This window comes from Nannospalax galili, unplaced genomic scaffold (genome assembly GCF_000622305.1).
Source record: "Nannospalax galili isolate Female #2095 unplaced genomic scaffold, S.galili_v1.0 scaffold7, whole genome shotgun sequence".
Classification (NCBI taxonomy): Eukaryota; Metazoa; Chordata; class Mammalia; order Rodentia; family Spalacidae; genus Nannospalax; species Nannospalax galili.
The window spans coordinates 9,980,325-10,002,079 of NW_008359081.1; the positions used below are offsets into that span (position 1 = coordinate 9,980,325).

General features: G+C 37.6%; 1 protein-coding gene across 1 annotated transcript in view; it reads right to left on the minus strand.

The window, feature by feature from the left end:
* Dmd (dystrophin) overlaps positions 1-21,755 on the minus strand; it is a 2,373,110-nt gene that overhangs the window by 756,114 nt on the left and 1,595,241 nt on the right. Inside the window, exon 49 of the mRNA XM_017795501.2 lies at positions 6,326-6,427. Within this exon, the coding sequence (XP_017650990.1) occupies positions 6,326-6,427 (102 nt within the window). The remainder of the gene's footprint in view (positions 1-6,325; positions 6,428-21,755) is intronic.

The following is a 21,755-nucleotide window of genomic DNA, read 5'->3' on the forward strand; positions in this document are numbered from 1 at the left end:
TTCTATTATTATTTTAATTTTATGTATATTTAATGTATTTTATGCATGTATGTAGGTGCACCCATGTTATACAATGCCCCAGAAGGTCAGAATAGGGCATTGAATCTCCTGGAACTGGAGTTATAGGTGGTTGTTAGCTGCCATGTGGGTGCTGAAATTCGAACCTGAGTCCTCTTCAAGAGTAGCTAGTGTTCTTAACGGCCAAGTCATCTTTGCAGCCCTTATTCTAACACGTTTAAAAAAGATATTCTCTTTATTTTTTATTTATGTGTATGTATATGTATATATCAAGTGTGTGCAGGTGCCCAGAGAGGCTTGAGGAGGGCATCAGATTCCCTGGAGCTGGAGTTACAGGTGGCTTTGAGCCACCTGATACAAGTGTTTGGAACCAAACTCAAGTTCTCTGAAAAAGCAGCGAGTAGTCTTCAACTCTTCAGCCCCTGTACTAACTGGTGTAGTTGAAGACTGTTTTCTCAGTTGTAAAGCAAATAAAAACAAAATGAAACAAATGCATTTTAAAGGAATGCTGCTGCTCTCAAGTAAATTGATTATAAAGTACCTCTGATATTGTTACTTTCTTTTTATGAGTCCTCTCCAACATTTTTCTATTGACCTGATGATATCTAAAAGCATTGTGGGACTGGAGATATGGCTTAACTGTTAAGAGCATGTTGCTCTTGTAGAGTAGCTGAACTTGGTTCTCAGCACTCACATGGGGTGACCTACAACTACCTGAATCTCCTACTCCAGAGAATCTGACATTTTCTGGTCTCTGTGGGCATCTGCACTCACACCTGCACATATTAACACACAAACACACACATACACACATATTTAAAAAATAAAATTATTTCTTCACAAAACATTGTACCATTACATGGGATTGAATGCATGACATATAATTTATAAAATCCATTAAAACGTTTATGTATGTGTATGATCTGTGTGTGTGTGTGTGTGTGTGTGTGTGTATGTGTGTGTGTGTTCATGTGCTTCATGAGTGTGAGTGGGCATGGACATCGCATGGCGTGCGTATGGAGAACGGAGGACAGTTTCGGCTGTCAATCTTTGTCTTCCAACTTGTTTGAGACAGTATCTCTTGTTTACAGCTGTATACACAAGACTAACTGGCCAGAAAGCCTCTGCAGTTCTCCTGTCTGCACTTCCCATTTCACTGTAGGAATGCTGGAATTATAGACTTATATTACCATGTCTGATCTTTAATGGATTCTGGGGATCCAAATTCAGGTCCTCCTGCTTGCATGGCAAGTACTTGACACATTGAGCCATCTACCCAGCCACCAACCAAATACTTTTATAATTATAATAATATTTATTGAGCAACATTTTGATCAACAATATGCCACTCAACTTGTTAAAGTGTATATAAATCTAGAAACCTACATCTGTTATAATACATTAAACACTCTTACGCAAAAAATAAACCCTCAGGAAGTTCTTTAGAATGTTAAGATGTTGATATTGCAACGGAACAAACTTGATGGCATAAGAAAAAAGGAGCTTAATCTAGTTAATTATCAACAAAACAGCTGGGCAAATGAAACATCCCTGGTTGTGATTGACTGTAATTGGAAATGACTAATGATGCTGTCATTTAGCAGATTATGTCTGAGGAAAGGATGCCTGGAGGATTGTAATTGCCCTCTTGACCATTTGTCTACAGCAATTATTTTGTGGTAAAGGTTGGGACGTAAACTTTTTGCCAAATACATAAAACTCATCAAGCCTTACTTTTACTCTTACATTAAAATATATTTTGAGGAGTAAGTTACCTACAGTAAAATGTTTGCATAAGCAAGATTCTTTGGAGGATAATATAAAAACCCTATCAAATCAAGCTGGCCTTGTGTAAACACTTCCACAAGTAACTACTATATTTAAAATTCCATTAATGTTCTCAATTGTAAAGGGGCAACATTAACATTTCAATGTACATAAACACATTAAATGAATTTTTACAGAAAGATAAATGTAGAGTGAGAATAAGTAGAAGAAACAGTATGGAAATGCTTAAGTAAAGAATGTTTAAAAATAACAGCTGTAAGAGTCAAATAACAGTTTATTTCTTTTTTAGTTGTAGATGCCATTGAAAGTCAGTTTAAAAAAAAACTCAAGGTCTTGTTCAGGGTATTATTATATACTAGCCTTGAACTTGCTATGCAAACTTAGGCAGCCTCTAATTTTCAGTTCTACTCTCTCACCTCCCAAGAATATGCACCACCACACATTTTCTTTGCCTTTTAAAAGGTACAAGGGTGCTCTTGAGGAGCTCATTGTTACTTTGTAGAAAATGGAACATAACAAAAATTGAAGACATTTGTAGCATGACCACAAAATCTTGCTACCAAAAGTATAACTTTGGCAAAAATTTTAATAGCTTATCTAAGTTATGGAAAATATCTTCTAGTGAAGTTGAAGTACTGCCAGGAAGAAGGAGAGGAAAGGAGGGGTAAAAAGAGAGAAATGGAGTGAATGAGGGCAGAGAGGGGAAAGAGAGAAAGAGAGAGAGAGAGAGACATGACATCAGAAATCTGATGCTGTGTTTCAGTTATTAGTAGAAATGTCACACAATATGGTTATTAGCTGAATAGAAAATTCTCAAAGAAAAATTTAAAAAAATGTTTAGTCATGGACAAAACAGTATCATTTTTGAAAGGTTGAATCAAATCCTAGAAAAGCTTATGAAGGTAGAGGAAAGTGAATAGGGATAAGCCCATTTCCTAGTCTCAACTCAGCTTGGGAGGCGAATACTGAAACTGAATATTACAAGCTTTCTGAAACAAAATATGGAAGTGCACGTTGACAGTTTGCTGAGAAATGAGCATTCTCCAATATTTCCTTAATTATAATGTCTGCAAGGGGTGGACATAGTATCTATTTAATCACTGGATCTTACATGTACATCATGAAAGGTAGGCATTTTATTTTTTTAAAATTTTTAGCTTATGTGTATGTGTTTGTCTTTGTGTGTATGTACACATGTGTGCATGTGCTCATGTAGGCCAGAAGAGGGCATCAAGTTCCCTACACCTGGAGCTACAGGATGTTAGCAGTCCAATGTGAGTACTAGGAACTGAACTCTGGTCTTCTGGAAGGGGAGAAAGCAAGCAAGCATTCTTAACAACTGACCCATCTCTCAACTGCCTCATTTTCTTATTTAAGAATATCACTTTCCCCCACAATTTGTTATTTTCAAAAACACACCTCCGATGTTAAGGGAAAAAAAACAAACAAAAATGAAAAACCCTGTCATATGAAAATGTATTCCAAATTTCTAAGACCTGTTTCCCTTCCAAAAAGGGGATGGGAAGATTTATAATTAAGAGGAGGGACCAGCCTGGCTTGGTGGCGCATGCCTTTAATCCCAGCACTTAGGAGGCAGAGGCAGGCAGATCTCTGTGAGTTCAAGGCCAGCCTGGTCTAAATAGTGAGTTCCAGGACAACTGGGGCTATAGGGAGACCCTGTCTCAAAAAGACCAAAAAAAAAAAAAAAAAAAAAAAGAGGAGGGAACAGAAATTACATATTAAAATAAATTATATATGGACTCAATGTTGAACATGGCTTTGTTCATATACTGTAAGAGCACTGGACCACCCTTCAGAAAAATCATCAGAAACCTTTACCTAGAAGTATTCAACCTATGCAAAGACAAACAGTCCTCACTGCTTTCTGACTTGTATTATTAAGTGTCATGTTACGAACTGTAAGGTCACTTTTTGTGAGTTTTTAGTGTTTTGGAATATCAGAAATCTCAGTTAATCCTCCGGTGTTTCCAGGTGGTGTCCACTCACAAAAGGTATAGGTCAGTGATAGAGTACTCGCCTAGCATGTACAGTGGCCTGAGTATTACGTCCCTTGCATGGCAAAACAAACAAGACAAGACAAAACAAAACAAACAAACAAAAAAAAGCATAGCAAAGCAAAACAAAGCAGAACAAAATGTTGTATGAAGAATTTATCCATACCCTATATCTCCACTTTTTTTTCTCTTTGGTCTTATTGAGGCAGGGTTTCCCTTGTAGCCCCAGCAGGCCTAAAACTCACAGAGATCCACCTGCTTCTGTCTCCCTCCCAAGTGCTGGGATTAAAGACATGCACCACCACATCTGGATGTGTATCTCCAAATTTATCCTACCCCTTGACCCCTATAAATCTGCTACATTGATTTTTTTTTCCAAATCCAGGAAAGTGATGAAGGGCATTTTCACTTAAGTTGTACACATGCCAAGTGAGCTAAATAGACTGGCAATGGGGAAGCAGGGAAAGAGGAAGGAAAGAAAGAACACTGACTTAGAAGATGGTTTTAAGAGAATTGAAAAATAAAGGAAATTATATGGCTTTGCCCTTTCTTTCATTTCAGAAGGGATATAGCCTGTGACATCACTAGTGCAACAGCAGAAGTAGATCTGTAGAGCCACAGAACCCAGTTCTGATCTCAAAGCAACTGAGGAGTTGAGCATGTGTGTAGAGGTGAGATCAAGTTAGCAACTACTGCTTGGATAGATTTTATTTTTAGTATTTAAAAAATGTGCATTTAATGCAACACATCATAATCATCTTCATACCACTTCCCTCATCCACACCCTCCCATAGCCCCCACACTGTATTTCATGCATTCTGTCATGAATGCATATTAAGCCTATCAAGTCAAGTTAGTGTATTCAGATGTCCTTCAAGTTCATTCACTGGTGTGTAGTCAGCCTTGGATAGTTTCATTTATGATTAAAGCAAAAATGCCTCCATTTTAAAGTGAGGCTTTCTTCTGTGTTTTATCCAAAATCACAAAGTAAAGCAAAATAAAGTGCACATTCGTGATCTCCAGCAACTGCTGTTCAACCTTGGCTCATTGTTTTTTCATGGCTCACTACAAGGAGGGTCACTGTGATCAGCACCCTGGGGACTTTACCATTCCTGTAACCACTTGAATAGCCTATCCAAAGAGATCCTGGAACGTGGCAGTCTCATTCTGCAATTCTGACACCAAAACATTGTTAATTGAATTTTTAAAATGATCATATCAAGACTGAAACTGGACGCATGTTATTTTTTCTAGACAGTAAGAGTGGAGATAAGTCTCTTCTTGAATAAATGTATGTTAATATCCACAGAAAAACGTGCTCATTTTTGCATCTGATGTTTTAACATTATGTTGAGACCCCAAATATGAATTTATATAAGGGAAAGTCTCATGAAAGCTATGGGAAATACAAACAATTTTGGAGAAATGAACCTTGGGCCAACACAAGAAAACTAAGTGGTGACCTTAAAGATAGAGTGTAAGTCATGGTAAATGGTATTTGCAAGGACAAAGTGATTTTGTATAATGAGGTTATTGACCTGCACTGTTTTAGAATAGTTTTAAACATGATAACTAGATTCACTAAATCTCAGCCTGCAACATAAGCTGAGAAAGCAAGACTGATCAATTAACAGCCGCCATTACAGGCTCTCAGGATCCTTCATCACAATGGGAGCCATTATACTTTTGGTTAGGCATAGAGAGTGAGGTAAACTATGTATGCCTAACATCTATTTATCATTTATCATTTGTCACTGGGCTCCTGCTTGCAAATGGATGCCATTGATTACCCGGTTTGCGTGTGTGTGTGTGTGTGTGTGTGTGTGTGTGTGTGTGTGTGTATAAAACTGACCCGGCTTTCCATTTCTCTCCTCAGGTAAGAGCCTGTGAATAAATGTGTCCTGGACTTAAAAGTATATACAGAGTGGGGAAAGAAGTAGAAAGCTTTCACCTAGATGAGCTTTTTACTAAAGAAAGATACAATTACATGGCATTTCACTAAAAATTCTCAGCCCAATAAAGCACTGAAGCTGGAATGCAGGTTTTCTTCTTTCATAAGAAAGAGCAACAGAGAAAGGAAAGGTCATAGACCATATTGTGATTTTTTCTACAGCTGTTGGAAACAGATAGAATGATTCAGTAGCTTGATTTGAATTAAGCCAAGCAATATGAAAAGTGTCAAGGTTGGCAAGCAAAGCAATAAAGCCCCAAAGAATTTAATCTACCTTGAAGGTGGGACTACGTTTTGTATTGATGGCAACACACCAGGATAGAAATGAGTACTTTAATGCAATGACTCGTTAATAGCCTTAAGATCACAATATATAAATAGGCTATGTTGATCAAAAAGACAACTTTGTCTCTGTAACTGCAGTATGGCTGATATTTCCTTACAAGTTATTTCATTGATTATAAATAGGCCATGTCAGTGGCAAGTGTACAAGAGAGGAAGCATAACCCATTATGAGGTAATGGATATTGCTTGCTAGAGGTTGCTTCATTACCTTCACTGGCTGAGGGGTTGGTTTTTCCTTGTACAAATCCTGCCCTTTAGACAAAATCCTTTCCACATCCGGTTGCTTAGCTTGAACTGTTACTTCGGTTTCCTAGGGAAAAGAACCCATATAGTGCAGATTAACTTCACAGTTAGCAATAAAATTACTAAATTTAAATATACCCTTGGAGACTCCACATGTATTGTAGATCAATTTCTATGTGGTACACAGGAGCACAAAAATGTAACTTTTGATGCAGAGAAAAGCAGTAAAGGTCTCTGTGAAACACACCAAAGTTAAAATTATCTGAAATCTTGAATTATACCATGAGTTCGGCATCCAAACACATCCAAACACTATGTAGTTTTCAAAAAAGGAAAATTCAATAATGAGAAGTACAATTTATCAGAATAACTGATGCATATAAATACCAGTATTAACATAGATAATCCCAATAATCTTAATGTTTATTTTACTTTACAGACTTATTTTACAGGTTTTTTGGATCTCTCTCTCTCTCTCTCTGTGTGTGTGTGTTTGTTAATGTGTGTGCACAATAGAAATCAAATAATTCCTTCCACATTGCAGTTGATATTAAGTTTCTTTCCAAAGAATAAACACTTAACGCACAGTATCAAAGCTTCTGATTTATTAAGTAGTCAAATTATAGCCCTTTTGAGGAGCAATTAATGTTTTTATTGTTTGTTTTTCCATTGCCTGGGGAAGAGTGAAGCATGGCAGAAAAACAAACATCCCTTTAGGTATATGAATATAAAGTGTTTTGATACTGACTGCTGTCTAGCTCTCTTGAAGAAAGAACAAAAGAAACGTGCATAAATTGATACTGAAGGAAGTGAAGTTAAATATTACAGAAGACTTTTTGGATGGAACACTTGTTAAACACTGGGATAGAGTATCGATTAATCAATGTCATGCATCAGTCAGGGCCTGAGCAAGCTTCCCCAGAGCTGCTTCTGATTAACCCACACATCTCTCTTCTCCCATCTTCTCCCCTGGTGCCGCCTAGCACTGCTGTGTGTACGTGTCTTCAGGCTTCTATTTCCTCGATAGGCAGTGTTTCTACCTGTTCCCTCTCAGTCCATGAGGGTGGAAACCTCTGAACTCACATTGCTATCATCTGACATTGCACAGTAGGAGGTCATGAAACCTAGGAGTCCTCAGCACATGCTCTTGAGAGACACTATTTCTTTTCTTCTTATTAGAATGACCCCAACAATGAGACAGGTGTTTTGGTCAAATAAGCCCTATAATTAAGAGTAACAGTGTGTGTTAATAGGTGTAGGTATGAATTTCAATTCTTTTAGAATAGAAGACTCCTACTTCACTCTTCTGGAACAGCTGATTGGTGGTCTTACTGACCACTACCAGGAAAGGTGTTATTCCTTTAAGTACAGTATCTGGAGTTACTCTAATTCTTTACTAGAGGTAGGATAGCTCCATTTCACATCAGGAACAAGACACATCTATATTCAGGCACTGATTTCCTAATAGGACTCCAACAACTACCAAGGCTTCCTTAAGTGTTCTATTGTACAAGACATTTTGGTGCGGTCAACAGTTATATTATCTGAAAATACATTGGGAAAAAGTAAATTACTCAAAAAGTAGGGGAAAGAGCACGTTGTTAGCAAGGTCAAATTATTTTAAAAATGGAAAAATGCTCACGTGCCTCTTCCCTGGCTCTTATAATCTTTGTTCCCCCTCTTCCGAAATGGTTCCTGAGCCCGGAGTGGGTGAACTTTAATAAAGGAGTGTTGTCCAAGGACCAGCATTCTGCAGTCTTAATCTCTATGCTTTGACCGTTTGTGACCCTTTGTGTTCCTGAGCCTCTGCCGCATGAGGGAACTTCAATAGTGAGAAGTAAGATAATCATTAGTGTCCTCTTTACCCCTTTCTCTATGTTTTGTGAGTCTTAGGTTGTAGAGGTCGGATTATAGATGTGCCACTTAGCCTAGGGCAATTCATAGACAACATCTGTGTGTGACCAGTTGTGGTACTCTATAATGGACTCCATCTGATGCAAAAGAAACTTCTTTGAGGGGGGCACAAAGATTGTAAGAGCCAGGACTGGTTCAGGAACATAGGGAAGCAGAGGCTTTCAGGCCCCTGGAAGTTTGCACATGTGAATTTGTGGCAATGGTGGTGTCGAGCATACGACCTGTGCCAACCCAATTAAACAAGGGCCCAGAGGGGAGGAGAGAAATTGGTGACAGGCTGTCCCTAAACTGAGAACTATTAGAGCCTGATTGATGCTGGGTGAGGGAGAACATGCCTTACATATGATTTCTAGATGGGCTGACAAGACTCTGATGGATGAATTTGCACTGAAGGACATCTGGGTACAAATGCTTGACTGGATGGGACTTAACGTGTATGGCAGAATACATGAGGTCCGGTGGGGGGATAGGGGAGCATGGATGTGGGAGGGAGTCTAAATTTGATTAAGAACTGTTGCATAAATTTACAAAAGCTCAACAACATTCTTTTTAAAAGAAGCTTCTTTGATGAGTGGTGATAGAAAGACTAAGTACTTATTATTATTATTTTTGAGACAGGATTTTGTTATATAGCACAGGATGGCCTAGAACTAACTGTGCAAACCAGGTTGGCCTGAAACACATAATCTCCCTTCCTCAGTCTCTTGATTTCTGTGAATAGAGGGTGTAGACTATTTTTTTTTGTCTTTTTGAGACAGGTTCTCCCTGTAGCCCCAGCTGTCCTGGAACTCACTATAAAGACCCGGCTGGCCTTGGACTGACAGAGATACACCTGCCACCTCTGCCTTCCAAGTGCTGGGATTAAAGGTGTGCTCCACCATACCTGGCTCCTAAGCATGGAACTTTTATCTTGGTGGTAATCAACAGCTACCTAGTTGGACTTAAAGCCCACTCAATGGGAGGAAACTCACATGTGGTACTGTAAACCTATCCAAATACACATAGCTGGAGAGGTCTTAGATCTCAGACAAAACTCCAAGGCTGTTACATACCTAGACAAATGTAATATGGATCCTTAAATCCCAACTATCCCAGTCACCACCTATTAAAGAAATGTCTTTTTTAAAAGGCAGAGATAGTTACAGAGTTCCACAATTGGTCACAAACAGATTGTGAATTCTCCAAGCCTAAGTGGCTCATCTAGGATGCAATCTCTATACCTATGACTCATGGAACAATGGATGAAGAGAACACTAATGGATCTTTCAGTTCTCATCAATGAAGCTTCCTCATGCAACAGAGGGCCAGGAACACAAAATGTCACAAATGGCCAAAACACAGGGAATAAGAGTCTGCAGTGTGTAAGTCCTTGGACAAGACTCCTATATTAAAATCCACCCACCCAGGACTCAGGGATCTTTGAGCGGGGGGGGGGTTGTAAGATCCAAGGAGGAGGTGCATGACCATATGGAAATAGTCCTTCAGGCTCCTGGGACTCTTCTCATATGAACCCACAGCAATGGTGTCAGCATATGCAAGGCCCATGCAAACTTAGGCAGACAAAAGTCCAGCACAGAACTGGGGAAATGGACAGCAGGCCCCAAACTTAGTTGAAGATATATTGACAGCTAATTACTGCTAGATGAGAATGAGCTGGCCTTAAAAGGAGGGACTCTAGATAGTCTGACTGGACCCCAGAGTCCACTACTAAGGGACATCTGGGGACACTAGCATTACATAATAGGCCATATCAGAAATGACAGAAGGTATGAACTTCAGTGGGGTGCTATGGGAGGAGGCCTAAAGATAAGAAGGTATAAAGATGACTTTCTTTATGAAATACACAAAAATTCAATATTTAATCTTTCTAAATACGAGTTACTAACAATAATAAAATATTTTAAAACAAAAAAGACTTCACCACTCTGATTTCAATAAGAGTTGCACGAGTTTGCAATCCCACCAGCAGTGAATGAGCATTCCCCTTTCCCCACATCCTCTCCGGTGTTTGGTATCATTTGTTCTCTTGATCATGACCACTCATCAAAGAAGCTTTTTTTTGCACCACCAGACAGAGTCCAATACTTCTCACACACAGACACTATAGTCTAAGTGGCCATCTACAATGCAACCTCTACACTTAAGGTTCAGGGCCCATAGAACAGGGGTAAAGAAGAAGACACGAATGAATCTCTCAATTCTCATTAATCAATCTCTGTCATTCAACAGAGGGTCAGGAACACGTAAGGTCACATACGGCCAAATCACAGAGATTAAGAGTTTGCAGCATACTCATCCTTGGACAAGAATTCTATAATAAACATCACCTGCCCAGGACTCAGGGACCATCACAGAAGAAGGGGCAGGGAGACTGTAAGAGCCAGGGAGGGGGTGAATGACCATATGGAAATAGAGTCCTACAAGCTCCTGGGACCCTGCTCATATGAACCTACAGCAATAGTGTCAGCATGCACAAGACCCAGGCAAACTCAAGCAGAAAAAAATCCAGCATAGAATGGGGAAATGGACAGCAGACCCCAATCTTAGCCCAAGGAATATTGGCACCTGATTACTGCTGGCTGAGGAAGAACTGATATTCCCAAAGCGAGGGATTCTAGATAGACTGAGGAATGTCTGGGGACACTAACTTGACACAGTAGGTCTTAACAGAAATGATAGAATGTAGGGATTCCAGTGGGGAGGATATGGAATCGTGCCATTGGAGAAGGGGATATAAAGATGCTTTAGATTAATTGAGATGTTCTGTATGAAATACACAAAAATTCAATTAAAAATTTTTAAATGGAAAAATGCAACAACCACATTTATACTGATACATGTATAAATTGTCTATATCATAAATTACTAATATAAACCTATGTATGATATTCAAATTATACATTTAAACTTACATATGCATTATACATTTGAACTGAATTAACATGAATCAGTGACACTTTATTTTTATTGTACTTGACATAGGAGAAAAATACTCCTTAATTTTGGCTTGTAATTTGAGCAGAAGACTAAACTTGTAGTGGCAGGAGGCCTATGGTTCCTCCATAGACTAGCAACTTCTACGGTAAACAAACTTGCCTTGTCCTAGGCTCCAAAGTCTCACTTCTGTTTCTAAAGAGTCTTGTTCCTTGTTTCTTCACTCACTTAGCAAAGATTAACAGCATTAACCTCAGATTCTTTCACTTGGAAGTCTGCTTTCTTATCCAGGTGTACATACCTATAATCCTAGAATTCAGGAATCAGAGGCAGGTGAATCTCTGAGATCCACCCAGTCTGGTCTACCCAGTGAGTTCCAGACCAGCTGGGGCTACAGGGAGACTTTGTCTCAAAAACAAAAACAAAACAAAACAAGAAGAAAATCAAGGGAGAAAAAAGAGCAGAACGTGATAGTGCATGCCTTTAATCCTAGCACTTGGGAGGCAGAGGCAGGTGGATCTCTGTGAGATCGAGGCCAGCCAAGTCTACATAATGAATTCCAAGCCCCCCCCCAAAAAGGAAAAGAAGTCTGTCTCAAGATATTTGATGATATTTATATGGTACAGTGTTTTATATTGGACACCAAATTTCTTATATGATTCTCACTGAGTATAATCTTTGCATTATCCGTTCCAATATATACTCCGTCATCCAATAAATTTATGCAATGGTATTTTCATGACTTAGAATAAGGTAGATACTGGGATATAGCACCAAAGAAATGTTTAGTCCTCACACAAATGCAGACATATGTATAACTTATATGCAAAAACAGATTATATATCATATGTAATGCACATATTTGCATGTGCATACATATATAATAGTAAATAAAACACATGTGTGTGAATGCATATATAAACACATCTGTGTCCACTCCAAAAAAAGCCCACTAAGGAGAGAGTGTAGGTATGATGAAAATACAAGGTGTTTTTCTCCTCTCAGGAGAAAACTGAGTGGAATGTAAAATTGATTCATGTCAAAATAATGGATAAAAGTACTTCAGGAAGAGGGAAAGCCAAGTCAAGAGGCACTGACATGATGAAGAATCTAGATTACAAATATTCCTGAAATCAGAGCTGTGGAGCCGGTTAAGTTGGTAAAGTTATTGCCATGCAAGCATGAGGACCTGAATTTAATTTTGAGAACCCGTGTAAAAAAATGACAGATACACTTGCGTGCAGTAATCTCAGTGCTGGGGAGCTGGGAGACAGGAGTATCTTTGGAGCTTGCTGCCTAGGCAGTCTACCTAGATCACTGAACTCTAGGTTCAGTGAAAGCCCCTATCTCAAAAAAGAAATTGGAGAGTTATTGAGGAAGACATTTGATATTGCTCCCTGACCTACACATGTGCACATGGGTACATGCAGCCCCCTAACCCCACATGTGTACATACACACACACACACACACACACACACACACACACACACACATACACACACACACGATCCATGACAGCCAAGTGGATTCTGACGAAGAGGGAAACTAGTGAAACTGAAAAAGTTGCAATGAAGACTAAAGGGACTGGGTCCGACTTAGTTAATTATGGTCAAAACACATGATACATTTGAACGAAAGTTTCTTTATCAAATCCAACATTACAGCTAGAAAATATTTTTAATTAAAAAGATTCAAAGCAGAACAATATTTTTAGGTGTACTCCTGTGTGTATAGGTGTATGTGTGTGATAGGTTAAATTTAACATTCTCTGTTTTGTTTTGAAGAGAATTCTATATTGTATTTGCCAAAATTTTCTCAATGCTCTATTTTTTTTAAGTTAGCTAACTAGAGCTGAAGAGATGACTAAGGAGTTAAGAGCAATGGCTTTCCCCACAGAGGACCCAAGTTTGGTTCCCAGCACCCACATGATGGCTAACAACCATCTGTAATTCCAGTTCCAGGGGATCAAAAGACCTCTTCTGGCATCCATTGACATTGAATGAACAGATGTGCTAACATATATGCAGGCAAAACACTCATATACACAAAACAATTAAACCAAAATAAATAAAATAATAAAATTCAGCAAACTGGTTTCAGACAATAATGAATTTAATAGATACTATATGTCCTGCTTGGGGAGCAACCATAGTAATATCAAGGTCAGTTTTCCTAGTTTTTGCCTTCAGTAAATCAAAAGAACAGCAACATTTGCTCTAAAATATCCAAGATTATGACTACTGAGCACACACAGACTTTATGGACAATAATTTATTATGGAAGAAACAAACCTAAAGTTATAACAGTATGAGCTTGTTCTTTAGTATAAAAATTATGAGCATCAAGGAAAATCGTTGAAGAGGAGACAGAAAGAAGGTAGTGGGGAGGATGGCTATGAAGTGTCTTCTGGGCTTGAAATGATCTCTGGCTGCACTCATGAACTCACAGTAAATGCAGTTGCTTGCACAAGTCCTGCACAAGACTGAGCCTGTCAACATTCCCTCATGGATGGGGAAGAGGCCCAAGGGTGACTGTTCCTCTCCAGGGAGTTGTTGGCTGTTAATGGTTGTTGTGGGAGGGGGAATAATTGTCTTCATTGATAAGTTGCCAAAGCTTCAGTAGATAGTAACATGCTCATACACACACAAGAGGGCCCTAATTACACTCAGTGGGTGACAAAACAAATTCAGAAACAAAAGAAAACAAAACAAAAAGACAGAAAGTGGGAGGGGTTCTTGTAGGAGCACATTATCAGCTGGTGGTATGAAGGGATGAGAAAGGGTAGGGTGAGTGTGTCAAAATGTATGTAAATGTACAAAATTGTCAAAGAATGAATTTTGATTTTTTTTCATTTTTTAAATATGTATATTTAAAATTTTTAAATATTTAAAAATAATTAAATATTTGTATTGAGCTTCTGTAGTCTCATACAACAGTTCTCAATCAAACCTAAAACCTCTCCCCCAAAGAATGAATTTGTAATACTTAGAGGACTTGGGGGAGTTGGAAGGAGGGAGAAGGGGGTAGATATGATTAACGTCCATTGTAAACATGCATGTAAATTTCTAAGAAAATATTGGAGCATGATTCTTTAAAAAATTTGAGACAGAACTGACACTGATTATAACCACCCCAATAGCTATCAAAATACCTGAAAGCAAAACCTGAATCCATCCCTCTAGAGTCCAGCCTTGGAAGACAAAAGAGAAACGAGGAGGAACACAATAGAGGGATGCTTTCGGAAGCTGTTGTCAAGAAATTCCAATGGACTCTAATATGAACATTTGAAAATTGCCCTGTTCTGACTTTTTTTTCTAGTTCCCTGCCTAGAACTTGTAATGCTAACTACTCTTGCCTTTTCTTCTCCTTCACATCTCCTGTTCATGATTCAAAGACTTTCTTTTACTCCTTGAGATAAGAGTTTTAACTTTTAGGAGGGAAAAGTTAGGACATGACATTTTTAGATGTGGAAGAGGAAGCTTAAATTAACATCTTTGTTATTTAAAAATATTTTGGGGCCTGGAGAGATAGCTCTTGCATAGGACCTGAGTTTGGTTCCCAGCACCCACATAGATGGCCACAACTATCCAGTGTTCTCTTTTGGCCTCTGGGGTACTGCATACCCATGGCACACATAAATATATGACACCAAAAAGTTTGTAAAACAAAACATAAAAATAAAAACCTTTAAAAAAAAGAGTTATACAATTTGGAAGTCTTTTAGATAGACCCACTGAAGGGGTACTCCAATTGCCTCACCCTGTGTCCCTGTTCAGCATGGAAGAAGCCAGAGTGGTCTGCATCCCTATTCCCTATTGGCAATTTGGGTAACCTCTTCAGAGGATGGTGTGACAAGGATAGGAGGTAGGAATTGGCTAAGCAGTTAGGGTAAAAAGACCATAAAGAAAAGTAGCCAGTTTCTTGGCTAAAAATCAAAATGTCCTTGGGCCTCCTAGCAGCATACTCTGTTCCAAACGCCAAAAATGTGAAAAGTATTTGGGAGCTCTTATCTAATCCCTAAAAGATCTTAGAGTTACTGCTCAGTTTTTTTTTTTAATAAAACTCACAATGTCCTTGGGCCTATTAGCGACCTACTCCGTCCCAAAGGCCAAAAATGTCAATAATATTTACAAGCTTTTATCTAATCCTTAAAAGATTTTAGGGTTACCTCTTCCGAATGGGAAATGATAGAGTAGCCAAAAGCCCCATAAAAAATTAAAGAAGAAAGAGTACATGACGTTATCAGAAAAAAAAGTGATGGGGAGCTATGGGAAGAGTTGGAGGGGAGGGAGTAGGCATGGATTTGCTCAAAACACCTTATATGAATGTATGAAATTCTCAATAAATTATTAAAAAATTCAAAATTGTAACAAATACAAATTTAAAATGTACATTGTGAAGGTTTGGTACTTTTTTGTTCTTTTAAAATTATTTATAAGTGTACTCCATTTAAAATTGCATGTCTTCAGTAAATGACCATAAATTGCAGATCATCTTCACAATATATTTTGGTATATAGTCAAATGACTAACATTCTCTTCTTTCTGCCTCATATTCTGTCATTATAAGAATTCAAAGTATCACATATAATAGCTACCAAAATTCAGAAGTCACTGTGAGATACACAGGATTAGGACACTTCATTTTAAATTACAAGGAATTTTCTTAAGGAAATGCACATCTGATCTTTGATTAATGAAATTTTCATTGGCAAATGAACAGAAAGGGCAGCAAAGCTGACATCAGGAAAGCCCACAGTACCAATTTATTGTCAGGTACTCATGAGAGACTGAGGAGGAAAAGAGGGCATGCCAAATCAAATATTTAGGTTTTGAAACTACAGGAAGTATAATACAGTTGTCCTTCTATATCCTTAGATTCCTCCTTGTTTCTTCCTGAATTCAACCAGTCACGGATTAAAAATCTTTTTAAAACATTTATACGGAACATACTTAGATTTCTTTTCTTCTCTAAGAAATACAATAAACCTTTTCACGTAGTTGCACTCTGCTGGGTATTGTAAATGATCAAAAGATGGTTTGAAGTATACAGGTGGCTTAGAGTGGGTTATATGTAATTACTATTCCATTTTTTATAAAGAATTTCATACTTCATGGATTTGAGTATTTGGACAAGTTCCTAGAACCAATCCCCTTCAGATGTCAAAGGACAACTGTATTTTCTCTTTTCTGGTCATCAAAGCAGCCCTAGATTTATTCTTCCAGTGAATGGACATTTTAGTCACATCATTTCCCTTTATAGACATATTTCTTGTACCATCACTTCTATCATCTAGCAATTCTTTCTGTCATCACTACTGTTACTTCTTCATCCTTCAATGAAATAATGAAGAATTTAAGTACCTGAAAAAGATTTAGTCGTGAATCTGTAGAAATAGATCTATGAGTGAGAGAAATCATGTATAGATCTAAATTCTTTACAGTCACTACTCCTTAGAACATTTTTTTGAGAAGTAGATATATGGTTACATGCACCTTTGATAAATCACATTAGAAAGACCATTTTGAAGATGAATTTCAACAATTTACCTCACTACATTTATTTTCAATATGAATTTATTAGTAAAAAGATAGGTTGGTTATTCAGGACAAGATATTATTGCTTGAAGTGTAAACTATAGTAAATCTAATAAAATTTATTTAAATATTCTTTAGTATATATTTCTTAAATGAGTATGAGGAAAATATATTATAAGAAACTGATAACTATCCTGAAAAGCAGAATAGTGGATTAAATAATATTTTAAATTCAGATAGCCCTCCATATAAATAACACTTAACATGAAAAAAAATGAAAAAGCAAAGTAAAAAATATTTTAAAAGTCTCAGGAAAGGGTAACTAACACTAAGGATGTTTTAAAAAAAAATCCATTGTGCTGGATAGCTTTAGTTGTCAACTTGGTACACCTGTGTTGAAGGGTCCTCAGGTGGGGAATTGGACTGGCCTGTGGCCATGTCTGCAGGGCATCTTATTGATTACTGAGTGATGTGGGAGGACCCAGCCCACTGTGGGTAGGTGGGCCTATATTGAATAAGAAAGCAGTCTGAACATAGGCCAAGAGAGCAAGGCCATAAGCTGCATTCCTCCATCGCCTGTGCTTCAGCTCTTGCCTCCAGGTTCCTGTCTTGAGTTCCCACCTTGGGCTCTCTGATGAACTGTGACCAGGGAGATGTAAGACAAATAACCCCTTTCCTCTGCAAGTTGGTAGTGATCAGAGTGTTTTGTCACAGCAATGGAGAAACAAACTAGAACATCCATATAAAAGCATATGGAAAGTGTACTATTTTATAAACTTCCTGAATATCACACACACACACAAACACACACACACACACGCACACACACACACACACACACACTGTGCTTAGTAGTTTTGTCAACTTGACACAAACTAGAGTCATCTGGTAAGAGGGGTCTCCAATTGAGGAATTTCCTCCATCCCACTGACCTGAAGCCATATCTTTGAAGTAGTTACTTAATCTCTGGGCATGTATGACTGTTCTATATAAGTAAAGAAGCTGAGCAAACCAAGGGAATCAAGCCAGTAAGAATATTCTTCCCTATTACTGTTTCAGATCCTGCCTACAGGTTCCTGCTTCAGCTTCTGCCTCAGCATCCCACAATGATGGATTCTAACATGTGAGCTATCTCCCAGAAGGCATAGGAAATCAACCAAAAAGCTAAGTGCCAGGCATAGGATACCTGCCCCTAGAGTTGTTGATCAGTGAGGTGTCCTAGAGAACCCCCCCCGAAATGTAGGCTATTGTCATTGCTCTTTGCTGCCCACCAGAATTCTATGGTAAGACCCTATTGCTGACACACTACACATTGATCAAGGACATGGAGAAATAAACTTGGTACTGAGCAGGAAGCTTCCTCACTGGCTAGCTTTCATAGAACCAGGAAGGTGCTATGCTGGATGCTTGGGGAGAAAAGTCATTAGGAATCTTAACCAGCTGTGAACTCTTTAAACTATAGTAACAACCAGTTGGGCAAGATATGAAATGGATGTAGTAGTGGCATGAATGTTGTGGGGGTAACTGTTTTCCAATTGGATTTAAGGCCTGCTGTCCCAGAGGAATTTCATGTCTATAACTGTACATCTGATCAAAACATGACTGGGAAGTTCATAGGCTCTAAGGGTTAACTTACTACTAATATTTTGCTAAGTGGAAATAGCATCAATCCACCTTTTAAGTACTCACTATTCAATACTCAAAAAATAATGCAGCAGTTCTCAGTTCTCATTATAGAAACTTCTTTGTAAAGTGGACAGTTAATATATAGACTCACAGATGGTCAAAGGACAGACATTAACTGTCTGTGAAGTCATCCCCTACACATTAGGCTTAGATAGCATCACAGGAGAGAGTTGAATGATTGTAAGTAGGATATTAATATCATACCCCCATACCATTAAGGCTTAGAGAACATCACAGGGGAGGGGTGGAAAGATTGTAGGAGCCAGTGTTTGTGGAGGACTAAGGAGAAGCTGTATCTTCTGGACATTATATTGTAGTCATGAATTCACAGCAGCTGTGACTACCTGTATAAGACCTCCACAAGTTGAAGCCAGTCAATACGGAAGTGGAGATGTTCATGGACTCACAAACCCTCACACCTAGCTGAGGACGTATTAAAAATTGATGGTTGATAGGGGTAGGAAAATCAGTTTTCCTTAGGGATGTGGTCCTTGGTTTGTTGACCATGCCCCAGCAGATAGTCCCACAGCTATGTATATAAGGGCAGCACTAACTGGACTCAATGGGATACAAAGAAAAATGAGAACATGGAGTTGGAAGGGGACATGAGGATGGGATCTCGGAGCGAGGTAGTGAGGGTAGATATGATCTAAACACATTGTATGCATGTATTAAATTATAACTATAAGACATATCTTCAAAATCTCAGAGAAAGCACGTTTATGCAAATATAAGAAAATGCTGTTAAAATTCTTAGCTGTGTTGAAAATGCAACTAATTGCTATGATGATATTAACTGTCATAATGTTATTATCAAAATTGGGTTTCTAAATATTTATATATCAAACACTGCTTTTCACACATGTGTGTTTTACAAAAACAATGTCATCTAAATTCACTCATAGTGAAATTGAGAAAGATTGGGTTGTTAAAAAGGGTGAAGCTTGCGGCAAATAACAATGTTGAGATTATATCAAGGAAGCGCATGTCTACTTCATTCTTCTGCTTATACTGTGTATGTTTATGCCTATTTGTGTCTGCATGCATGTGAGCACATGCATATTTATGTGCTTATGAAATGTTCTTGCTAAAACTGGTAGACATAGCCTATTTATTTATTTATTTATTTATTTATTTATTTATTTATTTATAGGCAGGGTCTCACTGTGTCACATTACCTGGCCTGAAACTTGCTATATAGACCACAGAGATATCTGTCTACTTCTACCTCTGAGGTGAGGGGATTAAAGGTTTGTGCAAATTTGCCCTGAGATAATTCTTAATATGATAATTCATGATCGTTTTCTTTAATGTCAATAAATTCTTTAGCGCTTTTACAGGACACAATTGAGATAAAATCCTGTCTCTTCAAATAGGAAAGGAAACACATTTGTAAAATGTTCCAAAGGTTTTTCCTTGTGGGTTTGTGATTTACCAACCTTGATATTCAGGTCAGAGAATTGGTTTAAGTATACCTGTTATCTCTGAAATGGCCTCACATCTTTTTATATGATTTAAGAGACAGTCATGAAGGACACAATGAAAATGGAAACAGATAATTATTCTAACCATTTTTTTAAGTCTAAAAATTCAAAGAACATTAAGAAAAGAAAGACATCACAGGATTTCATCACAACAAAATCCTTATTTCTATTAGAACATTTTCATCCAAGTTTTCAGCCCCTTAATGTCATCCCCAATGAAGACCTGTACAACAGGAGTTAAGAAGACTGTGGACAATGAAAATGGAAACAGATAATTATTCTAACCATTTTTTTAAGTCTAAAAATTCAAAGAACATTAAGAAAAGAAAGACTTCACAGGATTTCATCACAACAAAATCCTTATTTCTATTAGAACATTTTCATCCAAGTTTTCAGCCCCTTAATGTCATCCCCAATGAAGACCTGTACAACAGGAGTTAAGAAGACTGTGGTACAAGAGATTTCCTTTCATCAAAGCATTTGAAATTTGATTCAATTACAGGTATAACTTTAAGAAAATAATTTGTATTAATTGAATAATAAGAGTACCCCACCACTAATACTCCTTAGGGGAAAGCTCACTAATATGGTCAATTTTTTTACCCTGCTCTAATAGCCTTTTGAAATCGAGTGACTCAAGGTTCCTTTAGTTTTGCTTATTTCTTATTAAATGACTTTATTTACTCTGTGTAGCTGCTTATGTGATAGGCAGTGAAGCAAAAGTCACTTATTTTTAAAGAAGGACACACACAAAAACTATTGGAGTGGCACTAGAAAATCTTGTAAAATAAACCAAGCTTACTACATTTCCTATGAATTGATTTATTGAACCTTGTTTTGTACTTTGACTTATAGTTATTCCTTCTGAGGAGAAATGTATATCAGTGCATGAAGTTTTCATTTAAGAATATTGTATATTTCTCCATTTTAAAACCATATTTTAATTAAATATTTAATTGTTTATTACTGCAGCAAGAGCTGACAATTATAGTAAAAGTATTATATTTTAAAAAGTCAATTGACAAAAATGTATGACTTTCTTGATGAAAGCATCAAAGCAAGCCTCTCAAATAAATTTGCCCTGGTCACACATATTGACTGTACCATCTCTCATTCCATATATGAACTATTTGAGATTAGTAAAACATGAATAAATTCTGCCTTACTAATCTAGTTAATAAGTAAATGGATGGTAAAAATACACATTCCATGAGAGAATATGGATTACATTGTCAGCAAGCAGATACAATGTAGGTAAATAAGAAAGAAGGAAAAGAAGACAAGAGCTTGAGGCATAAGTTGTGCCAGTGTAGCCCTACAATGATGAACATTTAGTATGCTGAGGCAGGAGGATTGTGAGTTCAAGACCATCTGGGACAACATGGCAAATTACTCATCAGTGAATATCTCATGACTAAAGGAACGCTCATTGATTTATTAGTTCATTATTCATTCATTCTTTTAATATGGCTGGCCTCATTGAATGTTGGTTTGGCCGTGTGTCTTGCTTTTCTCAATGAGCTGTGAACAGAAATGATATATTTAAGTTCTAAGCTAGATCTTTAAAGTCAATTTAAACTTTGCCAGTTCCTCTTACTCTTTTCTTCCTCTCCAAAAAGTACGTTATAGAAGACACTCTTTCAGCTCGAGTTCCTGTATAAGAAGACATTTGGAATAGATCTCCACTTTAGAAAGACAGCTTAAGCTGATTTTTACATAGTGTAGACCAAAACTGAAGCTGATTTGCAGATGAAAGATTAATTTTAAAAGGTGATATTTTTTGTATATGTAATTAGAATTTGGGGCTTGTTTATTGCTGCAGCAAGAGCTGACAATTA